The 27,243-nt window shown below is 39.3% G+C and overlaps 1 protein-coding gene across 1 annotated transcript in view; it reads left to right on the forward strand.

Moving 5' to 3' along the window:
- SH3D19 (SH3 domain containing 19) overlaps positions 1 to 27,243 on the forward strand; it is a 73,266-nt gene that overhangs the window by 31,011 nt on the left and 15,012 nt on the right. The window contains 8 exon segments of the mRNA XM_035890401.1: positions 6,210 to 6,252; positions 7,476 to 7,623; positions 7,854 to 8,055; positions 8,648 to 9,637; positions 20,769 to 20,876; positions 24,270 to 24,281; positions 24,283 to 24,314; positions 26,519 to 26,577. Of these exon segments, the coding sequence (XP_035746294.1) occupies positions 6,210 to 6,252; positions 7,476 to 7,623; positions 7,854 to 8,055; positions 8,648 to 9,637; positions 20,769 to 20,876; positions 24,270 to 24,281; positions 24,283 to 24,314; positions 26,519 to 26,577 (1,594 nt within the window).

The following is a 27,243-nucleotide window of genomic DNA, read 5'->3' on the forward strand; positions in this document are numbered from 1 at the left end:
TTTGAAAATATAGTAGCAAGTGATACTTCATTTTGAGGCACAATAAGTAAAAAAAAAAAATCTAGTCAAGAAGCCCTGGCTTGTATAACATTGTACTCTAATAATAATATGTAAATAACTATGATGAAATATAAGTACTATGTGAATTATTCAGATGATAAGCTAGAAAAAAATATCTATGCACATATCAAGGCATTGTATAACCATAGTTCTTTGTATGCGGGTAACAATACCTGTGGATGGATCTAAATTAAAAATGCCCCTGAATAATTCCTAACTCCCCTTACCGTTAATCTGGAAAAAGTATGGTAGTCTCTGGAAAAGTGTATTTCCTTAACAGAGTTAGAAATCTATTTTTATTTCTTAATCACAGCTTCTGTGGGTTGTTTATCTCTAATTTTCAAGAAACATGATAGGTATGTGCAGGATTTCAACTTCCAAACCTGTGGACAACGCTTTACATGACTTTGTAAGTCTCTCCCTGTCTTGTGGCCAAAGAGGAAGAGTTTATTTTCTCTTCAGCCACCCTGGCTATAACTCTGGATAGAAAGATGGTGTCATTTTGTTTCAATTGTTTGACAGCTCAGTAGAATTCAGAAGTGAGCCCAACATGCTTGAAGAAAGCAAGCATGCGAACACGAGATGTGCTCGGGAGTGGGTTTTTAATTTCAACTTTTGAAAAGTTACCTGTGGATTTTTCATGATGGTCTCAGGCCAGGACACACCACTAAATCCAGTTCCCACTGAAATCAGCAAAACTATTTCCATTGATGCCAGTGCAGCAACATGCACAAGAATGCCAAGGAAGGTGAAAAGAGGCAAGCCAAGTGCTGCAGTAGTGAGACAAAGGGGAACAGTGTTTTTGCTTGCTAAAAAGCCCTAAAATGTTGGAAGAACCTGTAAGCTTGTTCCATTCTCATTCTGTCCTAGGCAAATATGTGGCTGAATGAAAGATGTGTAACAGCTTGTATGAGACTGAGGCTGTGGCTTTCCATTTGGCAGTTTTGCAGCCATTTTTGGCTGTGGGTTTTGTTTGTTTTTCATTTTTGTTTTGTTTTGCTTGGGGGCTTCCTAGGTTCTTTTGGCTCCCACTTTTTCCCAACCACATCAATTCCGTGACCTCATTCTCTCCCCATCTGCACAAACATTTGGGCTGGCATAATGCAGGGAATGGTGCAGAGGCAGGAATATACAGCCCAAGGAAAGGTGTAGGAAGGAGTGAAGTGCCTTCATAAATCATTATTGTCAAATCTGAGTGAAACTACAGGCTTGCTCTAAGGGTGTAGTAATGCAGCTTTTGTTCAGCAGCAATGCCAGCCTGTGTGGTGCCCAACAGTGAAAAGGGTATTTGACCTCACAGGGTGTGGGCAGAGGAATCCCTGTCATCCCCCTAGGTTGTTTTTGATCAGTTCCCTCACTGAAGTTGCACAAAGAAGAACTGGAGCTGGGAAGCAGAGGCAGGAAACAGAGACTGCTGTTGGGGGTGGCATGTTCCTTCCCCTGTGCTGCTGGCGGTCTAAGCCCAAGGTGAGCAGGTTCAGGGAGATAAAATGGACAGAAACTGTACAGACAGTGCTTATGGTTTTTATTTAACACTCTGAACTCACTTACTGTGGGGTCATGCCAGTGCTAATGTTCGTTCAAGAGGGGACAAAAGTCCGTGTTTGGAAGGGGAATTGGGCATCACCATCTCTTTTAGCTACATTCAAGCATTAAATCAGCCCAGCTCTAATGTCAGACAATCTAACATTTCCCTGAGGTGCCCGAAAACAGAACTAGAAGAAAAGGAGCAAGACCTCCCCCTTGTGCCAATAAATAGTTCAGGAAAAAAGCTTCAACTCTCTTACTTCAGACATGCATGAAGATTTCCAGTTAGCTTGAACCTCCACTTGTACAGAAACAGTCTAATCAGATCTTGGATAAAATCAGACTTTTTTTTTCTGGTTTTGGCTTGAGGATTACCTGGTCCTTTTAATGTTCCCTGAAGAAGGGCCTCTGCAGCCATGTAACATCTTTGGTATTGCGAAGACCGCAAGTGTGGCCTCTTGCATAGGACCATTCTGTCAGCTTTTCTGGTGTATTACTTTGTAGGTAAGGGAGGGAGTGTTTGCCCACTCTTGAGGCTCTCCTTGAGATACTGTAATGAATAACCTTTATTCCTAGACAGCTATACAGTGAGAAGAATAATTTCTCTGTCTAATAGTCTACATAGTACATAAGACTGATGGTAGAAATGTCTAGCCCAGTGTTAGAAAAGCATTGAAAGAAGCTGTGTTTTGAAGTATCAGCACACATCCTTGATGTAGAAAGTCATATTATTACTTTAAGACCTATCAATATGAATTAACTGCAATAGTTAATTGGCAGGATCATGTCTACTCACAGCTGCTGGGAAGGGACAATAGATGAAAATCATCAGAAAAATCTGGAGCTTGATTTCCCATAAGGCTTGGGCTATTTGAGGCTATGGTTCCAATCTTAAATGCAAAATGAAAATTGCTTTTAAAACACTCTGCAATGACAGAACTGTTCAGTATTTCATACAGATTTGCTAATGGAAACATATGAATATCATTATGCAGTGTCTATCTTGTGGAAGCACTCAGTGCTCACAGCAGGATGGTGTCTCTGAGCAGATCCCTGAATGAACTTCATAGTTGCTTCTGTATTGCCTTAAAAGATTGCCTGGAAGACTGTAAATGCTAGCCCAGCTCTCTTCCAAAGACTCAGAAGTGCATGTCAGACTTCTCTTGCCACCAGCGTGTCTGTAGCATTGCAGTTTATGGGTTTGTAGTATAATGGTGGCTGTACTTACAGAGGCGTCTTGATCTCATAGCTTAAAATGCCCCCTGCGCCATAATCTCTATGTTTCAAATACAAATGACATACTAAGTGTACTTGAAAAGTAGGATCCAGAGAAGAAGCAATAGAGGAAAAACATTTTAAACATAAGTATACAGCACAAACTGAGTAGCCTTTACCACTGCACATTGAGAAATAATTGGATAAAGCCCACTAAATTGTGCTTGTAAGAGATATGTTCAAAAAATAAATCTAGTCTAAAAAATAAATCTAAGTCACTGATCTGTCCTCTATTTACAGTCTACCATTAATCCTTCACTTGCTTAAATTCCACTATACTAGGTTAAACACATTTAGATACCTCATTGACACTAACAGAAATAAATAGAGACAATGTTATGAGTTTGACTTTTTTTTTATTTCTCGAGACCAATAAAGTTATAAGATGAAAAAGTACAGATTTTATGCACGGAGTTTTTCCTCTCCCACCCCTTCTTTAACTGCTTTGCTTACCTTTTGCTTACATACCACTATGCTTCTGGAAATGTCAACAAGTCTCACCCTGAGCATTTCTTAGTGTGGAAGTTGAGGAGCCAGCTGACTTCAGTTGTCAGTATGTAAAGCAGCACTGAAATACATTCCCCTTGACACCCCTGATGGAAGAAAGTTTTCTTAAATCTTAAAGCTGTTATAATTTGAAATCTGGGGGAAAAATTAATAGTATGCTTTTTCAAGGCAATCCACAAAGGGAATGAAGAATAGACTTACAGGATCAAAAGACCACAAGGCCAGAAAAATGGCTGTGAGTTTTTTTTCTTTTGGTTTTAAATCAGGTATGTGCTATATTTTAAAAATTCATGTCTTCTCTCATACGCTTTTTAATTTAAATTCATTTCTTTGAAATAGTAAAGGAATAAAAGCTGTGCAAGTCTGGGGGCAAGGATTACTTAGACAGTTTGTATTTTCTTTTCCCTAGCATTTGTGGAACTCCAAGAAATATGTGAGAGCAGAAGATGCGGTAGCTGTCACCTCTGCTCCTACTGTGGATTTAACAGCTTCCAAACCAAAAAATGTTCTAAAAGTGTGGTTGTAACAAAAATGTGACAGCAAAGAGGGGAGTGGTTGATAGAAGGATGGAAGAACTTTGTTGAGGTCCTTAAAAGATAAACGTTTATATTAAATGTTGATATACATGGAAGTAGCTTGATTCCATAAATGCCTGGGAGGGTTTTTTTTCCCCAAACAGAATGAGCACATTCTGAAAACATACACAATGGCTTGGATATTAGCTGTTTTGAAGAGACATATTTATACCTACTAGTGAAGTTATTTTTATATAAATATTTTAAATGTGTTGTTTTCAAGTGAGTTTACTTGTTTACCTGAAATTTGGAGTTTGATGGATTACATAGATGCCTCACTGGACTTTTTTTTGCCTATGTTAAGAAAGGAAAAAGGTCTTTCAGATTTTTCTAGGTTTTTCTTATTTGTTTTAACTTTAATAAATATAAGTACATTTAGAGTCTGACCGGAGAAAACAGCATATAGAATTTATCTAGAAATGAAGAAAGAATCAAAGAATTTGACAGGTTTATCAATTCAGTTTTACATCCCTCATTATTTAGCTTTTATTTCTAATGCTCTTACTGTAATTCGGCTATACCCCAAGCAGTTGTATTGAATACATTTACGAAATGAATGCTTTCTTCCATCCTCTTCACAAAAGTAATCTTGGAATTGGTTGTTTTGGGTCAGTTTGGTTTTTTTTCTCTTTAATGTGTGTATTAGATCAATGCTGTGTTAAGATCTCTGAAGAAGAAAGTGAAGGTGAGGGGTAGGGCATTTTTATTTACTTATTTTAGCCAAAAGGTTTTCACAGAAGTGGTTTAGGAGACGTGCAGTCATGCCTGAAACTTTGAGGTGTGCCTCTTATTGGCATCACCCTACCTGGCCACACCTCTTGGTAGGTCAGAGTATAAATTATGGGATCCCAGCTTCTTTGCACCTGTATCAACTCCTCAGTGTAACCCATTACTTTTGGAAGGGAAAAAGCACAGACCCAAACAAACCATGATTTTAAGCTAAGTAAAGCATTCAAAGAGATTTGACTTCCCTCTCCTCATTCCTGCAGTGGCTCTTTGTGGAGCCATACACTGGATGTTTCCATATTCAGTTCTATTCTTCGTGGTTAATTTATTGCAAGGGAAACTTCTAAACAGCCATTGTTAAAATTAGTGTGAGACTAGAAATAAAATCTGCTTTTATTTTAGTTTTTTAAGACACTATATTGTGAATAGACATTACAGTTGTCCTCTTACAACACTGGCACGTGCACTATCTTTGTGTGACTAACCCATTTGATCATGGTTTCCGGCACTCTGAAGCCTTGGTTTGTTCTCCTTCACCTCCTCTTCCTCTTCTGTAACCCCTTCTTTTTTTCCTCTAGCACTCATGAATAGTGCACATCAAAAATGCCCTGTGGAAGAGGTATGTCTGACACAACACTATGCAACTCTTGAATCAAGTGTGCTTTGCCGATTTCAGCTAATGATTCTGTGATGGCACAGGAACAGCATAATTGTCAGCTTTTGCACAATAAGGCTCTATCACTTCCTAAATTGCACTTGCTATGCAAAAATTTGTCCCTTGGATAATTTCCTTTTCTCTCTAAAGAAATCAAAATGAAAATACAATGTGGCCACAGAAAAAATTATTTGAATAGAAATATGCCAAAAATAGAAAAATTAAGAGGTCAAGATTCACCTATTTTATGTAACTTAAAACACATGGTTTGAAAAAAACCGATATGTTACTGACTTTTAATCCACAAGTGATTAAACATTAGGAAATTTCTGGGAACATTAACTTTTTTTTCTTTTTATATAAAGGAGTTTCTTAGATTTTGTGCCTTAGTACTTCTCCCTTCTCTGAAAGAAACAGAAAGACATTAAAAAAAGATTAAAGAACACGTCTCAGAAATGAGCCATCAAAAGCAAAGCCAGATGTGTTTAACACTTCTTTTTGTTTTATTCATGAATTGTTTTAACTAAAGAAAAAGAAATTTCAACTCTAGGGTCACCACAATGCAGAATGCAGGAACATGTGGCAAGGAAGAAGAAAGAAAGGGGACAGGACCATCTCTGTTGGTGGTAACTTGGACAGAGAGAGTGAATTAAACTGATTATGAAACTGCACCCTAAGCCTTTTAAAAACTTCTCCTCATATTTAATACAAATAATTTTTTTTTAAACTTGGCCACTCTTAAAATCTGGAATTTATGATCAGATGCTGTATGTTCTCCATTTCATGGATAGTGGATTGGTAAGGGCTCTGCTATTATCCTCATCTTACTGCTGTGATGGTGTATTTTAACCTCTTCAAAACTTTTGTTTCTTTTCTTTCAATAGCTTCTCGGACCTCTAGCCACAGTGAACAGCAGAGGGATAGAAGGTATGTTGCTTCTATTTACATTGCAATTAGGTGTTACTGTAAAACTTGTTAGGTTGTGTCACAGTATGACTTTTTATGGCTTTCTTCTCTAGTTTACCTTTTTTCTTTCTCTCTATCCTTAGTGTATTTAAAAATATGTTAGACTTGCAATAAAATAAAAATACTGTGATTCTTAAGCACAGGGTAGGCTAAGAGTTTGAGGAGTTTTCTCATCAACTTTTGTATGTGTCCTCAAAAAAAGAGTGCAACCAACCATCAAACCTCTGCAGAACTGTTTTACTTTCCTGACATCTATTTACAGGATCACTTCACAATGAAAATAAGCACACTTTCAGGCCTCCTTCCAGCTTCTCAAAGGGTATTGAGAAAGGAGGTCACCAACCTGGATAGCTGGTGAACTGAGGCTGCCATTATTTCAGGTGTGAAGGAACTGTAGCCCTCTTTTTCTAATTCTTTTTACAAATAGTTTTAGAAGTTACACTTCTGCAGGTTTTTTCTCTCAGCAGACAGAGGATTCTGTAGCAGATGCTTCATCTACTCACAAAACTCACTGTTCAACATGTGGTTTGTGTGAGACTCTAGATTGATCCAGTGGTACTCAGGGGGCCACGGTCTGGAAACGTGGCCCATCACTGCAGCTTATGCTCTAAAGCATTCGTTACAGTGATATAACAGGGGTAGTACCTATGGGTCCTTAACTGTGACGAAAGTCCCTGTTGTACCGCATGCTGTAAGCAAATAGGCCTCGTGAGGTTTGCTCTGCCCCACTTCAGCACAGTGGGAGGTTTCCCTAGAGGTCTGAGGATAGACAGGCTTTTAGGTAGCCAGCCAGAAGCAGTTTTAACTATCCTACTGTTTTCACATTGTAGCAGGCCAAGGGCAAACACATGATTAGTTCTCATTATCCCATGAAGACTAACACTTCTTCCATCTAATTGAGTTGCACTTGTGTTTAAGTACTTTAAGCATGTAAATTATTTCACTTAAGCCAATAAACCTACTTTTTGGCTTAGGCATTTAATTAGGTGCTTTGAATGGAAGCCTAAGTGCTTGTTAGGAAGGTCAGGTAAGTTACTTTGAAATCATGGAAAAACATCTTTGGTTAAGTAAAAAAGACCTGAGCTATTTTGATTTCCTATGCCAAGAAAACCTTCCTCTTTTATACTTAAAAGAACTATTTTAAAATGTTTTAGGTAATCATTTCCCTTTGCCTTCATTTCCAGACGTCCTGAAATTACAATAGTTGCTGCCGAACCCCTCCGGCCATCCTCCTGGTTTCCAGGTGCAAGCCCTGTCACTCCTCAGGGGTTAGGATTCCCTTCTGCTTCATCTCATGCTCAGTGGAGGAGAAATGAGCATATTCCAGCTGAGGTGAGCATGAATTTACATGCGGTGTGTTTGATTTACAAAGGTAAAAAGCATGTTAAGTTAGAGAGGAACAGAGTGTTTGCTTGCTTAGACTTTCATCGCATTGAATAAAAGAGTATAACAGTGTTCTTTTCCTCTGCATATGTTCATTTAGTGTTTTTAAATTTAGATGCCTTTTTTTTTTAAAGAATCATACCTAGATGTACATTAATATTTTTATCTCTGTTTTGTAGCTTCCACCATCATATGAGCAGGTGATAAAAGAAATCAATCAAGTGCAAGTCAATACAACAAATAACAATAATGCTGCTGCTCCTAGACATACCACTACTTCTGCAACACAAACTGACTTTCCGGAGGAACTAATCACCCATTTGCCGGGAAGTAATGTAAAAACTAGTGTGCCTACACACTGGGAATCTGCAGGCTATCCAGGTGAGGCTGTTTTGGATTTCTCATTGATGTCTCCTGAAGACGTTCTTTATTATTGATCTGTGCAGCATTTAATATGTATAACAGTTAAATTTCTGTGAATTATTACTGCTGTAAATTTCTGTAAAAATCCTCTCTTCTGAAGAACTACCATTGCATTCATGGTCAGGCTATAATTAAATCTTGAAAGTTGTGCTCAATTCAGCCATAATGACAATTGCTTTGGAGCCAGAGTTGCTCAGATGTCCAATTGGAATAGCAGCAGTATTACACATTCAGACTGAAAAGCGCAAACCAAGCTGGTGAAGTTACTGTACTATTTTTTGGTCTCGATGTTGCTTGCATGCCCCTCATGCTGCAAGCTAACAAGTAGTTTTGAACTCACAATGTGTAGATACCGTGCATTTCAGCAACCTTCAGCTTATTCCTAGAGTTTGTATATTTTTTCATTCATCTTTTTAGAAAGAGAACTGCAGTTTCACAAGCAGCAGTAAGTTCTGAATGAAAACCATCATGTTCATTGTCCTGATGGCTGACAAAAAATAACATAGTGTTCTGGAATAGGTAACTGAAACCTTTTCTTTTCTGTTAGCAGGGCAGAGTCCTCTTAAACCTCCTAGGCCTTCTGCATCTCTTCTGAATAGGTCTTCTTCAGAAAATGAGCATCCCTTAATAGTCTTTGAAAGTTCTGAAGGTCAGAGGTGCCAAGAAAATCCCAATGCTGTGATATGTCCTGTGCCAAAGCCAAGATCAAGAAGCAATCTCAGACCTGTGGTCAAAAATACTGAAAGTAAGATAGACAGCGGAGAAGTGAACCAGTCTACCACAAAAAGGCAGCAACCTCCAATTCAGCAGTCATCTTTCCTAGATGATAGCTTACTAGACAATCACTTGGCAATGGACAGCATGAGTACAGAAAAGAGCCAAAATAGTATCGTTTCAAGGATCAAAGTTTTTGAATCCCAAGGAACTAATGATACCTCAGGATTATCAAAAAAGCCAGAAATTGCCCCTCGTTCATTCCCCCCAAGACCTGTAACTGCAAAGAAGCCAGTAGTTGCTCCAAAGCCAGGGGTAAGCAGAATTTCAGGAGACTGGGACGCATGGACAGAAAGCAAATCAACACCTTCCAAGGAATTGCAGCCTCAACCTGAAGCAATTGGGAGCAGTGTTGTAACCAAACCTGAACTGCCAAAGAAGCCAAAACCTGGCCTTGTTAAAAGTAGTAGTAGTGATTTTCTGGACGCAAGGAGTGGATCAGTTGCAGAGAACAGTAATGGACAAAAGAAATTTCCTGTTCCTGCTCCAAGGCCTCTTGTTCCTAAAAAGTCACATTACGGAGAAAATCCTGCCCTTTCTTTGGCCTCATTAAAACCGATTGCTGCTCCCCCACGGGCTTCCGTATCTGCCCAAGAAAAAGTTTTCAAGTCTCTCGGGGAATTGTCACCTGCAGCCAACTCCTCAGCACCTGCTTCTCAAAATAAACTAGGTGTGGAAGGAGATCTGATCAGCTTTGATGATGACGTTTTGCCCCTAAGTCCAGCTTGTGCAGTTAAAGATAGCATCAGTTCTGAAGCAGCAGCAGGTAAGAAGAAATTTCTTTAAACTGTCACTGTGGTTACTCTTTGCAGGTATATGTTCCTGTGTGAGTTATGTCTACCTGTCTTGATGGGGTTTATGTGTGTATATGAAATTCCTGGTTTTCTATTATGTCAAGATCACTATGAAATTACTTGGATTTTGAGACTCGGGAGGTTTCAAGGCTATATAAACCTCAGAACTTGCCTGCTGTATTTATTATGTGATTACTAAAATAATGATAAAAGACTTGACATTATATGCTAGATGTCACCTCGGAATGTATCACAGTTCTCTCTGGGGAACTTGGGACATCTTATCTCTTGCCATCTAATCAGACTAATTTGAGTGCCTGAAGTTCTGTAGTAGAAATTTAGTCATCTAGAGAAGCAGCAATGTTGTTGCATTTAGGGAAACTTGTGATCAAACGTACTGGGATACTTTGTCCATCTCACAAGTGCCTACTTACTTTCTCTTTCCTATTTTTGTGTCTAGTCTTGTCACGCGACTGTATGCCTGTTACACAACTTCAATTTTTTCTAATAAGTGAAAATAATTATTTCATATGGACAAATTAATTACTACAACTACATCCCTTTCATAAACCTTGTTTGATTCCATTAAGCGCTTGGGGTTGATTTTTTTTTATGCTGTTTTAGGTAGTTTAAGACACAGGTGGGTGTTCGGCTGTCATTAAATTTTATAGCAATATGTTTTTCCTTCTTAATATTAAGTATGTCCTGATTTAGCTCACCAGCCCCATTGCAATCCAGGGAGAGTTCTGCTTTAAAACAGATGATGTGTCATACAAAATGCTTGTTTAAGGGACTAACCATGATTTTGAATCTTCTTTTTTTTTAACCTCATTTATCATCTCAGCTTTCCGAAAAGAGAAGTATTGACACTGTGTAATTGTCACAGTAAATCAATATTAATGATTGTTAACAAATGCAATTTCTTCACAGTTTGTGGATTATATTGTTAGACGAAGTTCTGATTTGTTGTTGTTTCTCCTCTGTGTTGGCATAAAAAACCCAAGGCAGATGTAGAAAGTCCCTTAAGGCCCTAAACTGTTAAGATCAGTATGTACAGACATACAGATCTCAGGGGAGCTTATGAAAGCAGTGAAATAAGGCAACAGAAGATCCTGCAGGAGAGGTAATTACCACCATGTGGATACAAGTCCATTTTTTCTTGGACTGACAGTTTCCAGGAATACTGCAGAATATTGTACCAAGCCTGGAAGGAGGCAGGAGTACAGGGTGACCGGAGAGGCATTTCATACTTATGTCAAGGAATTGTATTACTGACAGTGTCTAGTTGGGAACAGAGTCGTGGTCATCGTGTCTGGAGAGACTGGAGTCATGGAACAATCACTGTGCATGTGATGAAAATTATGTTTTGGCTATGTACACTAAAAGACCGCCTTTCCCCCAACCTGGAAAAATTAAATAACATTAATTCTTCTGTTAAATCAGAGGTTGAGTGATCGCAAATGAAAATCACCTGAAAAAATAGCTTTCATGATGAAATGATAAGAATGTCGGTCTTCATCTTTCTGGTTGGTGTCCTAGGTGTTTTTCTTGATTTCATTTAGAAAGTATTTTCCATTCTCATGGTTAACAGAAGAATTATTCAGGTAGTAGTTTCCTGACTTCTTGAGTCACCTGTCCATGATTTTATTCATTCAATGAAATGGCATCTTTGCTGCAACTCCTTCTTACCTACTAAAGAGGAAAAGGTCTGATAGCATTATCATTTTATTACACTGTAAAATTAGGGTTCATTCCAGATTTTTGCAGGCATTTGTGAGCTCAAGATCATATCCTGTACTCTTGATTACTAATGCCGTGCTATGTCTTGACAAAGCATCCACAAGAAGAACACTGGCTTTCTGAAAAATGAGGCAACACTGAGCGCTAACACTAGCTATTTCTCATGTTCCCATAGGAACAGCTTAGGATTTGCAAGATGAATCCACAGTAAAATGGTTTGTAAAGGCAGGAAGAGAAGCTCTAATCTTGCTCCCAGTTCCCCAGACCTTTGCATTTCTTACATATTTGTCATTGTCATTACTTAGCAAAATGACAGCACTCAGCTTGTTGTTATAGCAACCCCAGGAAAGGAAGAAGGCTTTTATGCAGTGGTTTTTGAAACTAAGCACCAACAGCTTGTTTGTCAAAGAGCAGTGTTACATCATAGATTACAGCGTTCACAAAACTTAATTTTTTTCTGATACAGCACAAACGTGTTGGCACTTAATGTAAACAGAACTGGACAGATCGATTACTGCCGCTACTAATGCCTGATGCAGAAGTAAGCAGGTGAAGCGTTCAGTTGATGATGGGGAGGGTGCAGAAGTTGAAGTGAGCATATGAATGGAAAGGTGAAACAGGCAAAACAAATTCAGAGTTTCCACAGCAATTTTGCTGACTGGCGTAAGACATTGGCTTCCTCTAACAGAAGGCTACCATCTCCACAGCAGTGAAAGATATTTGAATATTCTTTATGTGCTAAGATCAACAATGTTGGCAACAAACCAGTTTACAGTTTCACCAGTTTAACTGTCAGCGTTTAACTGGTAGTTTTAACTACCACAGCTAGCTGGATGATTTTCTTTCAAGTTTACCTCAGGAAATACCATGGGTTTCATCAGTGTTTGACAGCATTTACAACAGCACAGCTGTTAGTAGAGTGAACTTGCCCTTGTCCAAACAGTAATGATTTTATCTTTGTCCAACCTATGTGGAGAGGGGGAACTGTTCTGGTGCAAATAGAGACCCTGGGTACCAAGATCTTTTTCGGAGCTTTTGGCATCCACTCTGCCAGTTGAAGTCTGTGGGAGCTTTGGAAGCTCAACAGCTCTGAGATTCAGAGGTGAACTGTGGTAGAACCTTGCATCCAACTCGCGTCTCTGATGTTGGCCCAAGGAAAGTGCCAGGAAGGAGAGGTCCGGAATGACAGATCTGTAGAACTGCTCCTTTCATCAGCAGCCAAAACTGATGCCAGTTTTAAGTGCCATAATTTTGGACTCCAAGGCTAGAGCTAATGTTCAAAGCCATTTGTATCCTAATGAAATTACTCCTGTTCAAGTCAGTCATTTAGAATCTGAAGGCATCTGCTTGGGACTCTAAATCTTGAGGTGCTAATGCTTTAATGACAGTTGTGATATTTTGATTCATCTGAGGTATTTTTACATTTCTCCTGTAGCTGACAGGGATTTGTGCAGTTCCTGAAGGTTAGAAGTTTCGGTAATCAGTCAGGTGGGCTCTCTTCTCACTAAGCCATTTTTACAAAGGCTTGGAAATGAAATCCTAGAGCAAGCTGAACTGAGTGTAAATTCCATGGCTTCAGAAGATCTGTGATTTTACCCATAACTTGTATTAGTTGCTGTGTTAAAGCATGTAGTGTGCCTGCTTGCTAAATGTTCTGAGATGATGTGTTTTGGACAAAGAAAATAAGGTAACAGTGCATTTAAAGCACACATTTAAATTAAAACCTGGAGGTGATCTTGCTAGAGTGTTTTCATTCCTTTTCACGTGTGGAGAGTTATTCTTCTCTCTCCCTAAACCAACATATAATTCACTGATTGCTCTGTGCCTGGTATACTAGAACTCAATTTAAACCAAATGCTTTGAAAAGTAGTTCACAGAGAGCCTTACCTTACCAGCAGGAGACAGCTCTTTCTTTTGATATCTTCATCATATTAGTGTATTTCAATTCTAACAGTACTACGACTACTAAATTTCTTAATTGTTTTATCTAATCTATCCAGCTATCTATCTAATTACTTCTTCACAGCGTAAGAGTTCATTTCTGCCTGTTTAGCAAAAAAACCCCCAACCAAACCAGTGTTGCTATTCATTTATATGTATTTTTTCCTTCTTGTGGTATGAATGGTGGAATTTGTGTGACATTGTAGTCAATTCAGAAAAACTGCTGCTTGAGTAACTCCAATTTGTCTGCTGTGGGGATATTGCCCAGCTGCTTGGTTTTAATTGCTTCCTCAGGAAGGAAAAGAAAAAAAGAACTGAAATATTTCTAACTGGTAGATTAGTCCAGACATATCTTCAGAATAATGCAGCTTTTCTTAGTGTTCTGCTGGTTTACTTACAATTACTCTTATGGTGGTTTTAAAGTTACCTGCCTCCTTTTTTACTTACTGCCAAAAGTATCATCCCCAGAAAAGAGTGAGCTGTCTCATCCATTTTAATCTGTTATTTGGCTTAATCCCCTGACAAAACCAGACTTACCTGAAGACATGCTATTGTGGGGGTAGAAGTATGGGTCTGTGCTGTGTCCTGTTGGGTTTGCTGCGAGGTTGGCAATCTCCAGTAGAAGTGGTAACAAGCATCCATTAACTCTTCAGACACTGCAGATATTTGCCTACTAAACATAAATTGGAGCCTTCAAGGAGCTTGGAAGTGACTCCACTGTTACCACAAGAGAGGGCCTTATATCTAGTTTCAGGAAACAAGTAAGGTTTTTAAATCATAGCTACATAATAGGTGAGGAGCCTTTTAGGCTGTCAAATGCAAGTGAATTTGCTTTTAAGTTCCATGTCTATAGATGCTATTAAGTGGTAACACACATGTAATAATATTCTAAATAATAACTGTCTTCTCTGATGATTAAATCTGCTTATTTTACAGTAACACTTAAAATGCAGGTAACCTTTGATCAGAAAGAACAACAAAATGCTTATTTAAAAGAAGTGTTTATAAATAAAACTATTTTTTTCATTTGCTGAAAGCATGTGAGATTCTTGCAAGAGGGTAAATAAGTATTTTAAACAACATTATAAATTCCTTTGCCCTTCACATTTTCCTTAAACAGATTTTGTATGCCCTACTGCTTTTCATTACCAATCCTCTGCTTTGGAGATTTCCAACTTTCCTGTTTTGGGGTATTTGAATCTTTTGCCAATGAACAAGCATTTATTTACCTGGCAAGAATAGACAAGGCTGTGTTTCTTAATCTCCAGGATGATTTGGGGGGTTGGTTTTTTTGTTACCCACTGTATGTCCAAATACCCTCCGGCATCCAGTTTTTGAAGTGAAACCAGGTTATGCAACCGATTTCTAATAACATGACCTCATGGCTGACCTGTTCTGGGCAGGAGGTTGGATTAGAGACCTCCTGAAGGCTCCTGCAATCTGAACTATCCTACTCTTACTTCAACTAGCAAAATAGATTAAAAATGTAGGAATAGCCTCCAAACTCTCACATAATAGCTCATGCTGGTATAAGCTGTCCTTTTCTGCCCAAGGCGGTGTAATTACTATCACCTTGTGTGGACAAGCTAGCAATGAACCAAATGCCTGCACTTTTAGATACACACAGGTAGTAAGCATGGGCATTCCCGCAGTTTGAGAGAGAAGTGCTGAAAGCTTGGAAAGGGTCCATTTATATCTGTCTCTGTGTACGATGTAGCACTGTAGTTTTCCACCCCATAAATGCTTGTATTGCCATTAGATGTTACAATAGCCCAAGAAATTTTGCTGTTCTAGTAGTAGATTTTATTTTATCTGCTCTCCAACTTTCTAACGCTGTGGATGAGATATTTCATTGCTCAGTTAAGGACATCTTGCATTTTCAACAAGTACATTTAGGTTGGATCTTCTGTTGCATATCTCAGCATTTTTTTTTCCCTATAGTTTCCAGAGAATATCAAACTCTACATAATTATTTGACTTTGTGCACTTTTGTCATGCTGATGGCTAGGTTCCTTCTGCAAACTCCACATGTATCCTCTAAACATCACTCATTCTTTGGATTGGACTCATTCCTCAAAAATAGTGATCACCGGCCTTGAGTTGCCTTGCTTTTTGTGGTGATCTGTCAGATGTCGACAGTGAACAGGGAGCAATGCCTAAAACCTGTGCAAGTAGTTCACTACATTTTCTCTGCTCTTAGTAGCAACAAATGGTGCTAGATAAATTCTTCCTGTGCCGAAGTCTTTGCACAACTCTTGTTGAAAAATCTTGTTAAGTGTGTGAGAAGTTTAAAAATTCTGGTTTGGCATCTGGACATAATGTTTCTGTGAGGAAAGATAATCCTCAAGATAAAACTTTCTGAAATTACTGTGTGCTTGCTCTGATGTTGTGTGCTTTTGATAAAACAGCATAAGCAGGTGCAGAAATAAAACTACACATTGGAAAAGCTACTTATATGTAAAGGTTTTTACATAGAAGAGATTTTTGCCAGCGCACTCAAGCATCTGTTTGACTACAGGTAAAGCAAATCTCCTTGGCCTGATGAACTCAAGTCTGAGGGAAGCAGGACCACACAGTCCGTTCATAGCTTCTACTGAAATGACTGGGCTAGTTGTGAAAAACCTCTGTGTAGACTGGGGAGAAAGAAATCCTAGAATGTTATGATAGCAGATTCGCTTGTCTCTGCTCCAATTTTAAGTCTGAAGCCATACAAAGTCTACTTCTGAATACTATACTGCTTTTATCTGAGTAACCTGGTCTACTCTCCTAGGGCTAGGAGATTGCTGAGAAGCCTGAGTTTCACCTGAGCTTACAGGTTATGCACAGATTACATCCTGAAAGAGCCTGCATCCCATTCTCTCTCTTTTTAAAAATTTTTTTCTCCTTTTTCTTTTTTAATTTCCCAGTCTATTAAAAGATAGGGTCATGACCAGGTCATGGCAATTTTCCATGCAGAGGCAGCTGCAAATTGCGTATTTTGAGAAAAGTGGTGTAGTCCATATTATTCTCTCTAGGTCAGAAATACCATTTCTAAGAACAGTTAACTGTTAATTTTGGTGATGAAAAATACTGGGAAAAACTGAGATTGGGAAAATCACCGAAGCTGGAATTTAGGTAGGATACCTGTCTAATATGTCTATTTACAGTTGTGAATAGGTTGAGATTTAGAACCTCTGAGTGAACATCAGGCTTTTAATTGTAGCATTTCACAGCTTTTCTTGAGCATGGACCCCATTCGTCTTTAGGACATTGTCAGGTTTCCATTGAATCTCCAGCGATACTACTAGGAGGGACCTGTTGAAAATCTTCCCCCAAGTATGGGTTAAGTAAGCTTCCACAAATGCCAGAGTGGTTTCATGGGGCCAGGTTTTAATAAAACCGTTTGTTGATGACGTTTGGCTCTATTCTCTGTTCCTGGAAGACCCCAATAAGGATACTGTTCTGTGTGAAGAGAATGTGTGAGCCTTGCCTCTAACAGTGGATTTAGTTTTTTTAATTAAACGTTGAAAATAGACACAGTTGCATACTTCTGTAGCACCAAGTGTCATAATGTCAGCATCAACACCTTTCGTACTGCGTTGTTCTCACACGTACTGAGAGTACGTCTTGCAGGACCGAGCATCTTCACAGCAGATAATACTGTTCTGTGCTTTTAGCTTTTCACATCTGATTTGTTTGGTGGTTTCCCTTGTTGCTGCTGAGGTATCTGTTACCATCTTACTACCACTTACTTAAAGACTACCAATAAATACTGCAGAAAGATACCCATCTGGCCTGCTCACATGGGCAAAACCTAGGGTTTGTTCTGTGACCTCCTGATTTTTTATTTTAAACAAGGACGGTAAATGAGAGTGGGGGGAACAAAGCTGGCTCTCCTAAACTGGTAAAAGAAAGAGATGATACAGGGTGTATTTGAATACATAGCTTTCATTTGTCTTTCCTGCGAACAAGCACAGTAATATATGTTATCACATAAACCTTTGAAACAGAAACTGTAGAAAAGTGAGACTAAGGAAGACACAGGCTTCAACATCATTGTAAAAGTTTAATAAAAAAAAAATCTATATTAGTCTGTTGATATGTGTTATGAAAAAGGCCTTGCAGATTAATTTTCTTGAGCTGAGAAGCTTTAAATGAGTATATTAACAATTCTGTTTTCACACCTCCGTGAATTATGCTCAAACGATGCCCAATTGTTGTTAAACAACATAAAAATTTGATACGTTGTCAGTCCCATTGCACAAAGCAGCACAGTCGTTTACTCAGCCAATTTCTGCTGCAAACCCAACACTGGGGAATGGAATAACACAAACAGGGTAATGAGTTTTAAACTAATTATGAGGTGACAACAGTATAATTGAATGTAAGATAATGAGTGGAAAACTAAGGTTCATCGAATGGTTTGCTCAGCCTTAGAAATTACTTTTCTCAGACTTAAAAATTATTTCTCAGATTTAATGATTTAGAGACCTCTGCCAACTGTTGAATGGTCGAGAAAACCATTTCTATGCATAGCAGTGATTAACAGCTGACACAGTAATTCTGTACAATTTTAAATCTCGCATAAATTTACAAGAATACAGGTTTGTGATTGTTTTGCATGTTTAGAGCTCTTCCACTTGTTCTCACGATGTCTATAGTTTTATAAGACGGAGCCTTTGGAAAACTGTTTCCTCATTCTTCATGCAGAACTTCCCTAACCTCCGAGGAACCTTACCTCGAGAGGTGCTCCCTGTGCCAGTGTGTTCCCTATGGTCCTGCTGTGTCAAGGAGCCCGTGACTTAGCCCTGCTCGCCTTTCCTTTGCTTGCCCTGTGTCTGCAGCTTCCCAATGGGCCAGTGTAGCTCTGAGGCCCCACTGCCCTGCTGCCTTGCCAGGGTCACTCCTCAAATCTGTTGTAGAGCTGCCAGATAACTGACAGAGAGAAGAAAGCCCGCTTTCGGTTTTCTTCTTTCAGCTGCTCTAAGGTCACTCTGAACACCAGCATAAGAGTTAAGATTAGATAAATGTGTAGCTAGCAGACATAGGTATAAAGGAATAAAAGAAAGTTATAACTGCAGGCTTGCTCTAAGAGTGGGATTTTTGTTTCTTGTAATGACCGTACTGCCAGAATGCTTGCACCTGTCTTGTGGTCTGTGTTTTCAAGTCCTTTAGAAAAATCCTTGCTCTGATGCAGCTTTCACTGAAGAGACCTAAACCTTTTGCTGACCAGTGCTAATCCACAACTGAAACAAAATTGTAGTTTTACCCTTATCTTCTAAAACATTGTGGGTTGCCTGTGCCTAGTTTCTGGATGCGCCAGTGTCTTTGAGCACAAGGTGATGGAGCCATCTTCTGTCTAGATGGTAACAGAGCTTACTTTTAACTATAGCCTGTATACCTTTAGCTGTAGACAAATTGTTGACCTGTCATGATCCTTTCTACCTGAAGCAGAACAGCTCAAAGTTGTTTTCCAAGCAGCCCAACAGAAAGAATTGATGTGCTTTGATTCATGATTAAAATGTGACATGAAGGTACCCAAGCAGATTTCTGGGGAGCCTGGTAGGCAGGTAGGTGTCTTGACTTTGAGACCATGGCACAAACACCCATGGTGCAAACGCCCATGGCACACCTATATGTGATGGGTACACCTACAAAGAGAGCCTTAAGCAAGGAGCGAGTGGGAGGTGGACATCCGAGCAGGGGTGAGCATGCATGGGCCCTGCAGCATGTTGTCCCTGCTCTTGCTGCAGCAGGAGCTGGGGAGAGCTGGGGGCACGGGCAGAGGGGGCTGCTGGCTACAGGCAGAAGTGCCCGGCAAGGAGGAGCTGCAGCAGAGGCTGGGGGACCTGTGACTGCCAAGTCGTGTGCGTGCGGGAGGGTGGTCCATTACACTGTAACTCAGCAGCTCAATGTTACACAGTGTTTTCTCTCTCTGAAATTACTTTGGACCTGGTTTTGGTTAAAAAAAACAAACCAGACCAACCCAGGGCTTGATGTAGTTGGTCTTCTTCCCCTCTCTTTAAAAATGCCAAGGCTTTTTAAATTAAAATGCTAAAAGGTTTTTAATAAGGTTGTTCATAAATAAATACCAAATTTCTGGATTTTCTTAAATCTTGTATATATTCCCAGACACAGATTTCTAGTGTCTTGATAAACTGCATTGTGTTATACTATCTGAAACTGTCTGCAAGAAATCATGACTTCATTTTACATAATTTTTTTAATTGTTTTTTATAAGTGTTGAAGATAAAATTTTATCAAATACAGGGCTTCCAACTTAGTCAGAAAGTCTGGCGGTAGTTTTGGGAAAGGGTATGTTTTTATAAAAAGTCCTGAGGAATTTAAAGAGATGCCCAGCATACTTCCTCTCTGAGACTCTGACACTCCATAAATAACATCTGATTGAGCTACATATCTAAAAAGGCCATCGCAGGAGATCAAACTCGGTGTTTGGGCTATGAATATGTATCATGGAGAATTTATTGTCCGGAGTGTTTCTCCGGTTTCTACTTTACACATTTACAATACTGTTAAGCATTGCCATTTTACTGCAGTTTTTGGTAATGTCAGAGAAAAAGGTAGCAGTTGTCAACAGCAGTAAAGAGGTATAAATGAGGTATTGCTCTTTGACATGAAGGTGTACTTGAGAAAGAACCCATTGATTTGGATTTTATTTATGTCCAAGTATTTTTACAGCTGCCTGCTACATGCACATATGTTCCCATGCCTATTAATAAGAGACCAGTGCTTAAGTTTATGAAGCATAGGAAACATTGCTCCTGTCTTACCGATGGAATGATTGGACAGGCTTGTAGAGGAATGAGTGATACCAGCAGGGGCAGAGCTCAGGCCCGACTCCCACTCCATGGTCTGAACCAGTCTCCCCCATGACACCAGGTTTATAATCAACAAAATGATGCAGAATCTTCCATGGAATTAGTTATTCTACAGAAAAGACATTTTGTAATCAGTAATACTTAAATGCTTTGCTTTGTTTTGTTTTGTTTCTGTAGGCATTTTATCTGCTGCAGTGCTGACTGCTTAGTTTTGACAAGATTTTATTGATTAAAACTTTTAGCGAATGTGTTCACAGCTATGTCTGCATATTAGAGTAACTGCTTTGAAAATGTTTCCCTAAAGCCATCCTGATTTCAGGCCCCTATTACGAAGCAATGCAGTTCCTCTTGTTCAATGGCTTATATAATCCCAGAAGGCATCTGGAGCATGTTTATGTTAAGTCAACTACAAATGCAGATGTACAGAACAGACATTTTATTTACAAAGAGCTGAATGCGCTATTTGCATCAGTCTGATTTATATATTTTTTTATTATTTTCTTGGGTGTGAAATATAAATGTCCTTAATAATGAAAGCAATAACCCAGTGAGATTTGTGTTCAACAAATAAATATTAAATATGTTGGGTTTTTTTTCCTTTTAGATCCATTTCAGTTCCTCACCAAAAGTGACCCTGCAAAGGAACAGACTTCTCAACCAGCTTTAGCCCGGAAACCCACTGTGATCCGAATCCCAGCTAAACCTGGGAAACGTAAGTTCTTCTCCCAAATTATGTGAGAAATCTCTGTCAGAAAGTCATTTTAACTGGGACTTACTATTTACTAATTGAGTTGCTGTTTACTAGCTACATTAGCTGCCAAAGGAATCCTGTGATACAGTTTCAGTTTGACAAGACAGAGGAGCCAATCTAAGGGCTGTGCTGGGAGGGAGAAATAGCTAGGAGTCACGTTCCCTTCTCCCTACCTCCCAGCTACCTCATCTGGCTCCCTCCCTTGGGCTAAGTTCGATGTCCCTCAAACCTTAAGGAGCTAATGCATATCAGAGGTGAAATGTGGTGGTGGTGGTGAATATAAAGGCTGGCAGGGAAGAGCTGGAGGAGACCCTGTCAGCAGAAGCAAGCTTGTTTTGTCAGCTAAACCGTACCACTGAGCTGTACCTTTGGTCAAATTGACTTCTGTTCTAACACGAGCTGAGGCTATTTTAATGCTGCTCCTGAGCTTCCTGGGAGCAGGGCCCCCGCTTGTCAAAGGAACAACATTAGTGTATTAAACTTTGCTTCAAACACAGCTTAGTTGGGATGTAAGCGTAGTTTTCACAGCTTACGTCAAGAAGTTCCCTTGACCCGTGTTAGATTTGCAATCTGTGCCCATTTAAGCAATAGTATTTTGATAGCAGTTGAGGGAATAAAAAAGGCATGTGAGAACATGGTTGCAAAAACCTGATGTGTTCAGTTTTGTGTCAAGGTCTTGACTATAGTTTTCTGACAGTTACTGTATCCCTAATGCCTTCCACCGCTAATCCTTTACAGCTTTAGAAATGACACTGACAGTATCTCAGAGTGGAAATTTATCAGAGCGCCACAAGGTCTTTGTGTTGATCTTTGTATGCTGGAGTACCTACTTGCTTCTGTTTAGCCTAATGTTTTATCCTCAAAGATTGGGGAGAAGTGTCACGAGATAGCTCTTAAAACTCATATATCAAAATCACATTTTACTACACAGAGTAGGTATAGAGCCAACTTGTAGCAACTAGATGTCCAGGTGGCTTTTCTCCTAAAACTTCCTCTCATTATTTCCTGAGTTCCCTGCTCCCACCCCAGTGCTAAACACTAGGTTTTCTTTTCCTCTGCATATGCGAGAAATGCAGTGGAAATGATTAAAAATGCAGAGAAGACTGAAGATAAAGCTAGAGGAAAAGTCTTTCTGTTAATACCTGATCATAAGTAAAAGGTTTTTTCAGTTGGATGAATATGTTTACAAACTACTGTAAAGAATCCAACACATAATTCTTCTCCACGAAGGAAATTGTAATTCCCATTTAAAAAAAAAGACTTGTCAATTTTTTTCCTCTTTTTCTTTTTTTCGTGAGCTGGATTCTCTTTTGAATTCGTAGATAACTGGTCCCTTGCTGCTCTCTAGTGGTAATTGAACTTTCCACAGGAGACTGACAGTCATACTGTACTTGGCTACAATTGTCAGGGGGTGTGAAGGACTGCTTTATGGGAGGCTGTGGCTGGAAGATTAATGGGATGTGGAGGAACATAAGCAGATTCCAGGAAAGCAGAGTAGCCTTTTGTCAGCTAGGAGCTGCTGCAGAAATGTAAGCTGTTAAAAGTTAAAAAAAAAATGAGAAAAGTACAACTGGGCCAAGGTATAACATGGATATAGTAGGATTAACCTTGTAAGAGGGCTACATAATCTCAGTATAAGGGGTCTTTCACCATCGTGGGTACGGAGGGACATTAATTCTGTCAGGAACCAGCACAAACCAAAACAAAAAACCCCAATAAACCAAAAAACCCCCACCCAGCACTACCAAAAAGGGGACAGAGCTGGATGCTTAAGAATTTGAACTCCAGTAAAGCACTCATTTAGCATTAGCATTTTTGTTGAGATGTGATTAGAAGGAAGCATTAAACTTCCACTTCAGTTATTACACTGGGAAATCACTGAAAATAACACCTGCCTTCTAGTTCTTGGGGGTTTTTTTCTTCCTTTATTTCCTTTAATTTTGGTCTTACAAAGAGTAAAGGCGAGGAAATTAGGCCATCTGTGCATATATCAAGATTTGAAGTGGTGTGAATAAATAAATCTGACATGCTTTTTATATATCAGTAAGGTACGATAAGAGAAGATTTCTCTTGCAGTTACTGTCAGGTATTGTTTTTACTTTTCATCCATCATATTAGCTTAGAAGAGCGATGGGCTTCACTAACTTTTTTTCCCCGTGCTTGGTTACTGCCAACACGGTAACTGTGACCTGCTCCTACAAATAAGGGATTTATCTTTGAACTGGTCCATTTTTAAACATCACACCAGTGGTTTAGATCATAGTAATGCAACTGAGTTGTTGAAAACAAGTAACACTTCTCCTTCCTTTGTGTTGTTTCTTTGTGGAGAGTACTTTTCATGAAATGAGCAAATGAAAGTTTTCATTAGGATAGAATCTCTCTTCTTTTTTGTCATCAGTTTAGAAATGTCCAGGCTGTTTACACATGTTTTTACATAACTCCAAGACCGGCTGGAAGTCAGAAGAGCTTAAGTATCTGAAGTTCTTTGTATGAAATGAATTTTCTTGGTTTACAAATATGTTGTAAAATAGATGGCAAGGTTCCAATATATAAAGACAAAATGATCGGTAAATATGCTGGCAAAACCTGTCCAAGTGCTTCCCAGGTTTCAATGGCAGAGACATTGAAAGAAAATGTTATATAACTAGCAGGTTTTTGTGTTCTTTACTGAGACTGAGGACATCATCACTCTTCCCTAGTAAGAGTTCTAGTGTTTCGTCTCAATTGTCCTCGTAACTCCTTAAAGACTACCAGGGAGCTTCCATCTCTGTTTTTCTTTCTGTCACTCTGAATTTTGTAGCAGGCAACAGTTTCTTTTCTTGCCTTTACCTTTCTGGAGATTCTTCCATCCAAGTCTCCTGATCTTTCAGGGTTACTTGAAATAACCCTCAGCTGTTTTCCAGCCTGAAGGATATTCCAGGAGCTGACAGCTGAAAAAAGTGAGCCAGTTTAGAAATGTGGCTGAGAGATGGTGATGGTGTTTCAGGGTATCCAGTAATGAGTCTGACATTCCCAAGGGGTAGAAACTGTTCTACTCATCTAATATTATATCAACAAGTATTGCAGCTGAAACCCTGAAGCCCTAGAATAACTTGCTGGTGTCCTGAGAGTAAAGTGAAGATCCATTATGCAGGATGGGAAGTACTCCTGAAGTCAACCTCAGAGTTGCAATGTTCCCTTCACGTCCCTTTTCACTTCTCTAGTCTTTAAGTGGTCCTGCCCATTGGCTGCTCTGGCTTTGAGGAAGGAAGTTATGCTCACAAAAAAATGCCCCAAACCAAGGTGGATTCCCTTACCTATTGTTGGTCCATGTAAAGAAGCTATTAATTGGACTTCAATCTGGGTTTTTTACAGCTTTAAATGAAATCCCCCAACAGTGGTGACCTAGTAAAAAAAGTGGTAAGTTAGAACTGTTTTCCTGTATTACAACTTTGTCTGTTTTGGTTGACAGATCCCTTGTGACTCCCAAGCATTTGTAAAGTAAGTTATTTGAAGGACCAAAGGATGAAAAGGACTACTTAAAAATATAAGGCTTTTTTCTTTTAATTAAATCCTCTAATTTAATTAGGTAATTTAGATTGCTGTCAGTTCTGAAAAGTGCTTTGCTGATTTTACTAAACTTTGATCACATCTATCTTCAATTTTCTTTATTTAGCAGCTGGAATCAGGATATTCTACAATTTAGTTTCAAAAGCACCGCAAAGTGATTCAAAGTCCAATGAGATTTGCACAGTGAAATATTGTCTAAGTCCTTTAGAAAGGTATTTTCTTACCTTCATACACACAGTACTCCTGGGTGTCTGTGCTAATTGCCAGGCAGAGGAAACTTTTATGTAGATGAATGAAGCTTGCTTTCTTCAGCTCTTTCCTACTCCTGTCAGAGCCTGAGTAGAACCATCTGTTCTGGAAAGTAAGGCTCTGGTCCTCGCTCCTGAGCACATAGTAATGGTAGACATTGTAGCTGTGCATCCTATAGCCTTTTGACACTGACTTGCAAAGGGGAAATAAAAGAAACCAGAAAACGACAGTAGAATTTCCAAATATTGAGTGCTGTGATGGCAAGAATGGCAGAGAACCTTGCGGAAACCACAGGCAGTAAAAAGATCAAATCATATCAAAAGCCCATACTAGATGGACAGCTGCCAAGAAATGTCTTTGTAGCTACCTCTGCTAATAGGATAAAGGGGTTTTTAAATGTCATGATTGAAGAGGGTATTCATAGAGGTTTCATCTTTTCTGGATAATGCTGAAAAAATAATTTCCAATACAAGATGTTAAATAACGTTTTATACAATGCAACCCCAAAATTTTTACAGTGTCATCCAGGTTATTGTGACAGGCATGGGTAAGCTTCAGAGGATTCTTTTAAGAAAAAGACTGCATCAAACCCACTGAAACATCTAAATCTTATCTTTGGAAAGATAAGAACTTCTGTGCTTCTAAAACGAGTATTGTTTGTCAGTGGAAGTGATTAACCAGCAACAGTAAAAATCGTTGACTGTAAGCAGCAGTTGGTACAGATTTCTTCCTTTTCACACAGAAGAGGAAAATTTTTGGTGTGAGGATAACATCCCTATCGAAAACTGGCAGGTTGTTTTCTTTCTAATCAGGATCCTTTAATCAGGAACATTCGTTTGGGGACTTAATCAAGGCTCAAAATTTTGTTAGAGAATACAGTTAGGTATTTTCTAGGTGGGAAAAATCACATAAATTGTTTACCAGATTCAAGCATATGTATTCCTAATTAAGTAAGCAAGACTGTTCAGAGCTATTTAAAATTACTTGTTCAAAAAGGATACTTTTGAACCCAGATTCAGCACTCTGATTTACCATGCTGTTCCGTGAGCAGCTGTGCTTGTTCAGTGGAGCTGGCAGTACTCTCTGGCACTGGGATGAAAATGAACAGCAGGAGGCAGAAAGGATGGTAACTTGTTAATCCATTACTGTGGTCCAAGCCCTTCAGACATGGCACATGTTCCCCTCTGCTGACTCTGCCACAGGGTAGTAATCTCTGGCAGGGTCAGGATGGGCAGCTGGGAAGAGTGATGCCTTAATCTGCCAAAGCAAGATGCACCAGGGTTTATCTGTTAGATCTCTAGGAAACATACTTAGATGCCTTCTATAACAGAAGCTGGTGTTGTTTGCAAGAGACACTGTCCTGTGCGAGTTGCATCAATGTCATGTTTTCTGCTTTAAGCCTGTTAGAAGTGTTTAATCTGTCAAAGTTAAATCAAAATTGATGAGGTAACTGTGGCAGTTGGAATCCTATGGGCAGCGAGATTGTACAGTTGTATGACTCTCCTGAATTTGGTTCTTAAGCCCTGACTCCCATGTGGTAGGAAAAAGAGGGCTGGGTCATACCTAATGCACAATTTAAGCTGTGATTCAGGGCATCAACCAGATTATTTACATCTCCGTCTATGTCCAACTAGACTTTAAAATGCTAGAACACACTGTAATACTACTTTATTCCCAGACCTCCAGAAACTCTTGTTTTTCCTGTCTGTAGGGTATAATTTCATATAAGAAATGCATCATTTAAACAAGATCATTTCTGTTTCTTAGGCTTAAATAAATGGCTTTTCTCTTTTGAATCTTTGTAGGAGTTTGATCACTCAGAACAGGGTGGAGTGTCTCAGCTAGAACCTGTGCTACCCCCAAGGTAAGTGCAATTCTTCCATGACTTAAAAGTGGTGTTTCTGAGCTAGTTGCCGAGTGAGTCTCAATGTAGACACTACCAACTCTAGTCCCAACTCAATAGGCTTGGGTAGGTAGTGTGCTCACTAATAAATAGGCAGGACCAAATTGCTAGCTGATTAATACTTGTTTGTGCATTATTGGTATGAGCAGGGAGATTATAGGAGGACAGCTGTTTGGCTCTTCAGCTAATGTACAGTGGCTGCTGACAGTCATTCCTTTCTGCATCTTTAACCTTTTCACCCACAGCTGAACGTAGAACATCCCCTCCTGCATGTTGCTGACCTTTTGATCAACAGCACTTGCACTTGTGGCTGGGTTTGAGTGGTGAAGGAATTGAAGTGGCAGATGCTGGCACCCTGAAGAGGGCAGATTCTGGGCCAGCACCTTCCCAGAAGTACTAGCTAATTTACACAGTTCATTTCAGACCTAAAAACCCTGGGAAGCTGCAGAATCAATGATAACACTGGGGTTTTTTTATTCTTTTGAACCAACAAGAAAGAAGGTCTGCAGAGGCAAAAGTAGCAGGACCAGCCTTAAATTCAGGTCCACTAAATGCCAGAGACAAACTGGAGGGAGGTAAGGCATTGGCTAGCTAGCCTACTGTGGCTATCTCAGCATCTGCACTCAA

Source organism: Egretta garzetta, unplaced genomic scaffold (genome assembly GCF_000687185.1).
Source record: "Egretta garzetta isolate BGI_Z169 unplaced genomic scaffold, ASM68718v1 scaffold32, whole genome shotgun sequence".
Lineage (NCBI taxonomy): Eukaryota > Metazoa > Chordata > Aves > Pelecaniformes > Ardeidae > Egretta > Egretta garzetta.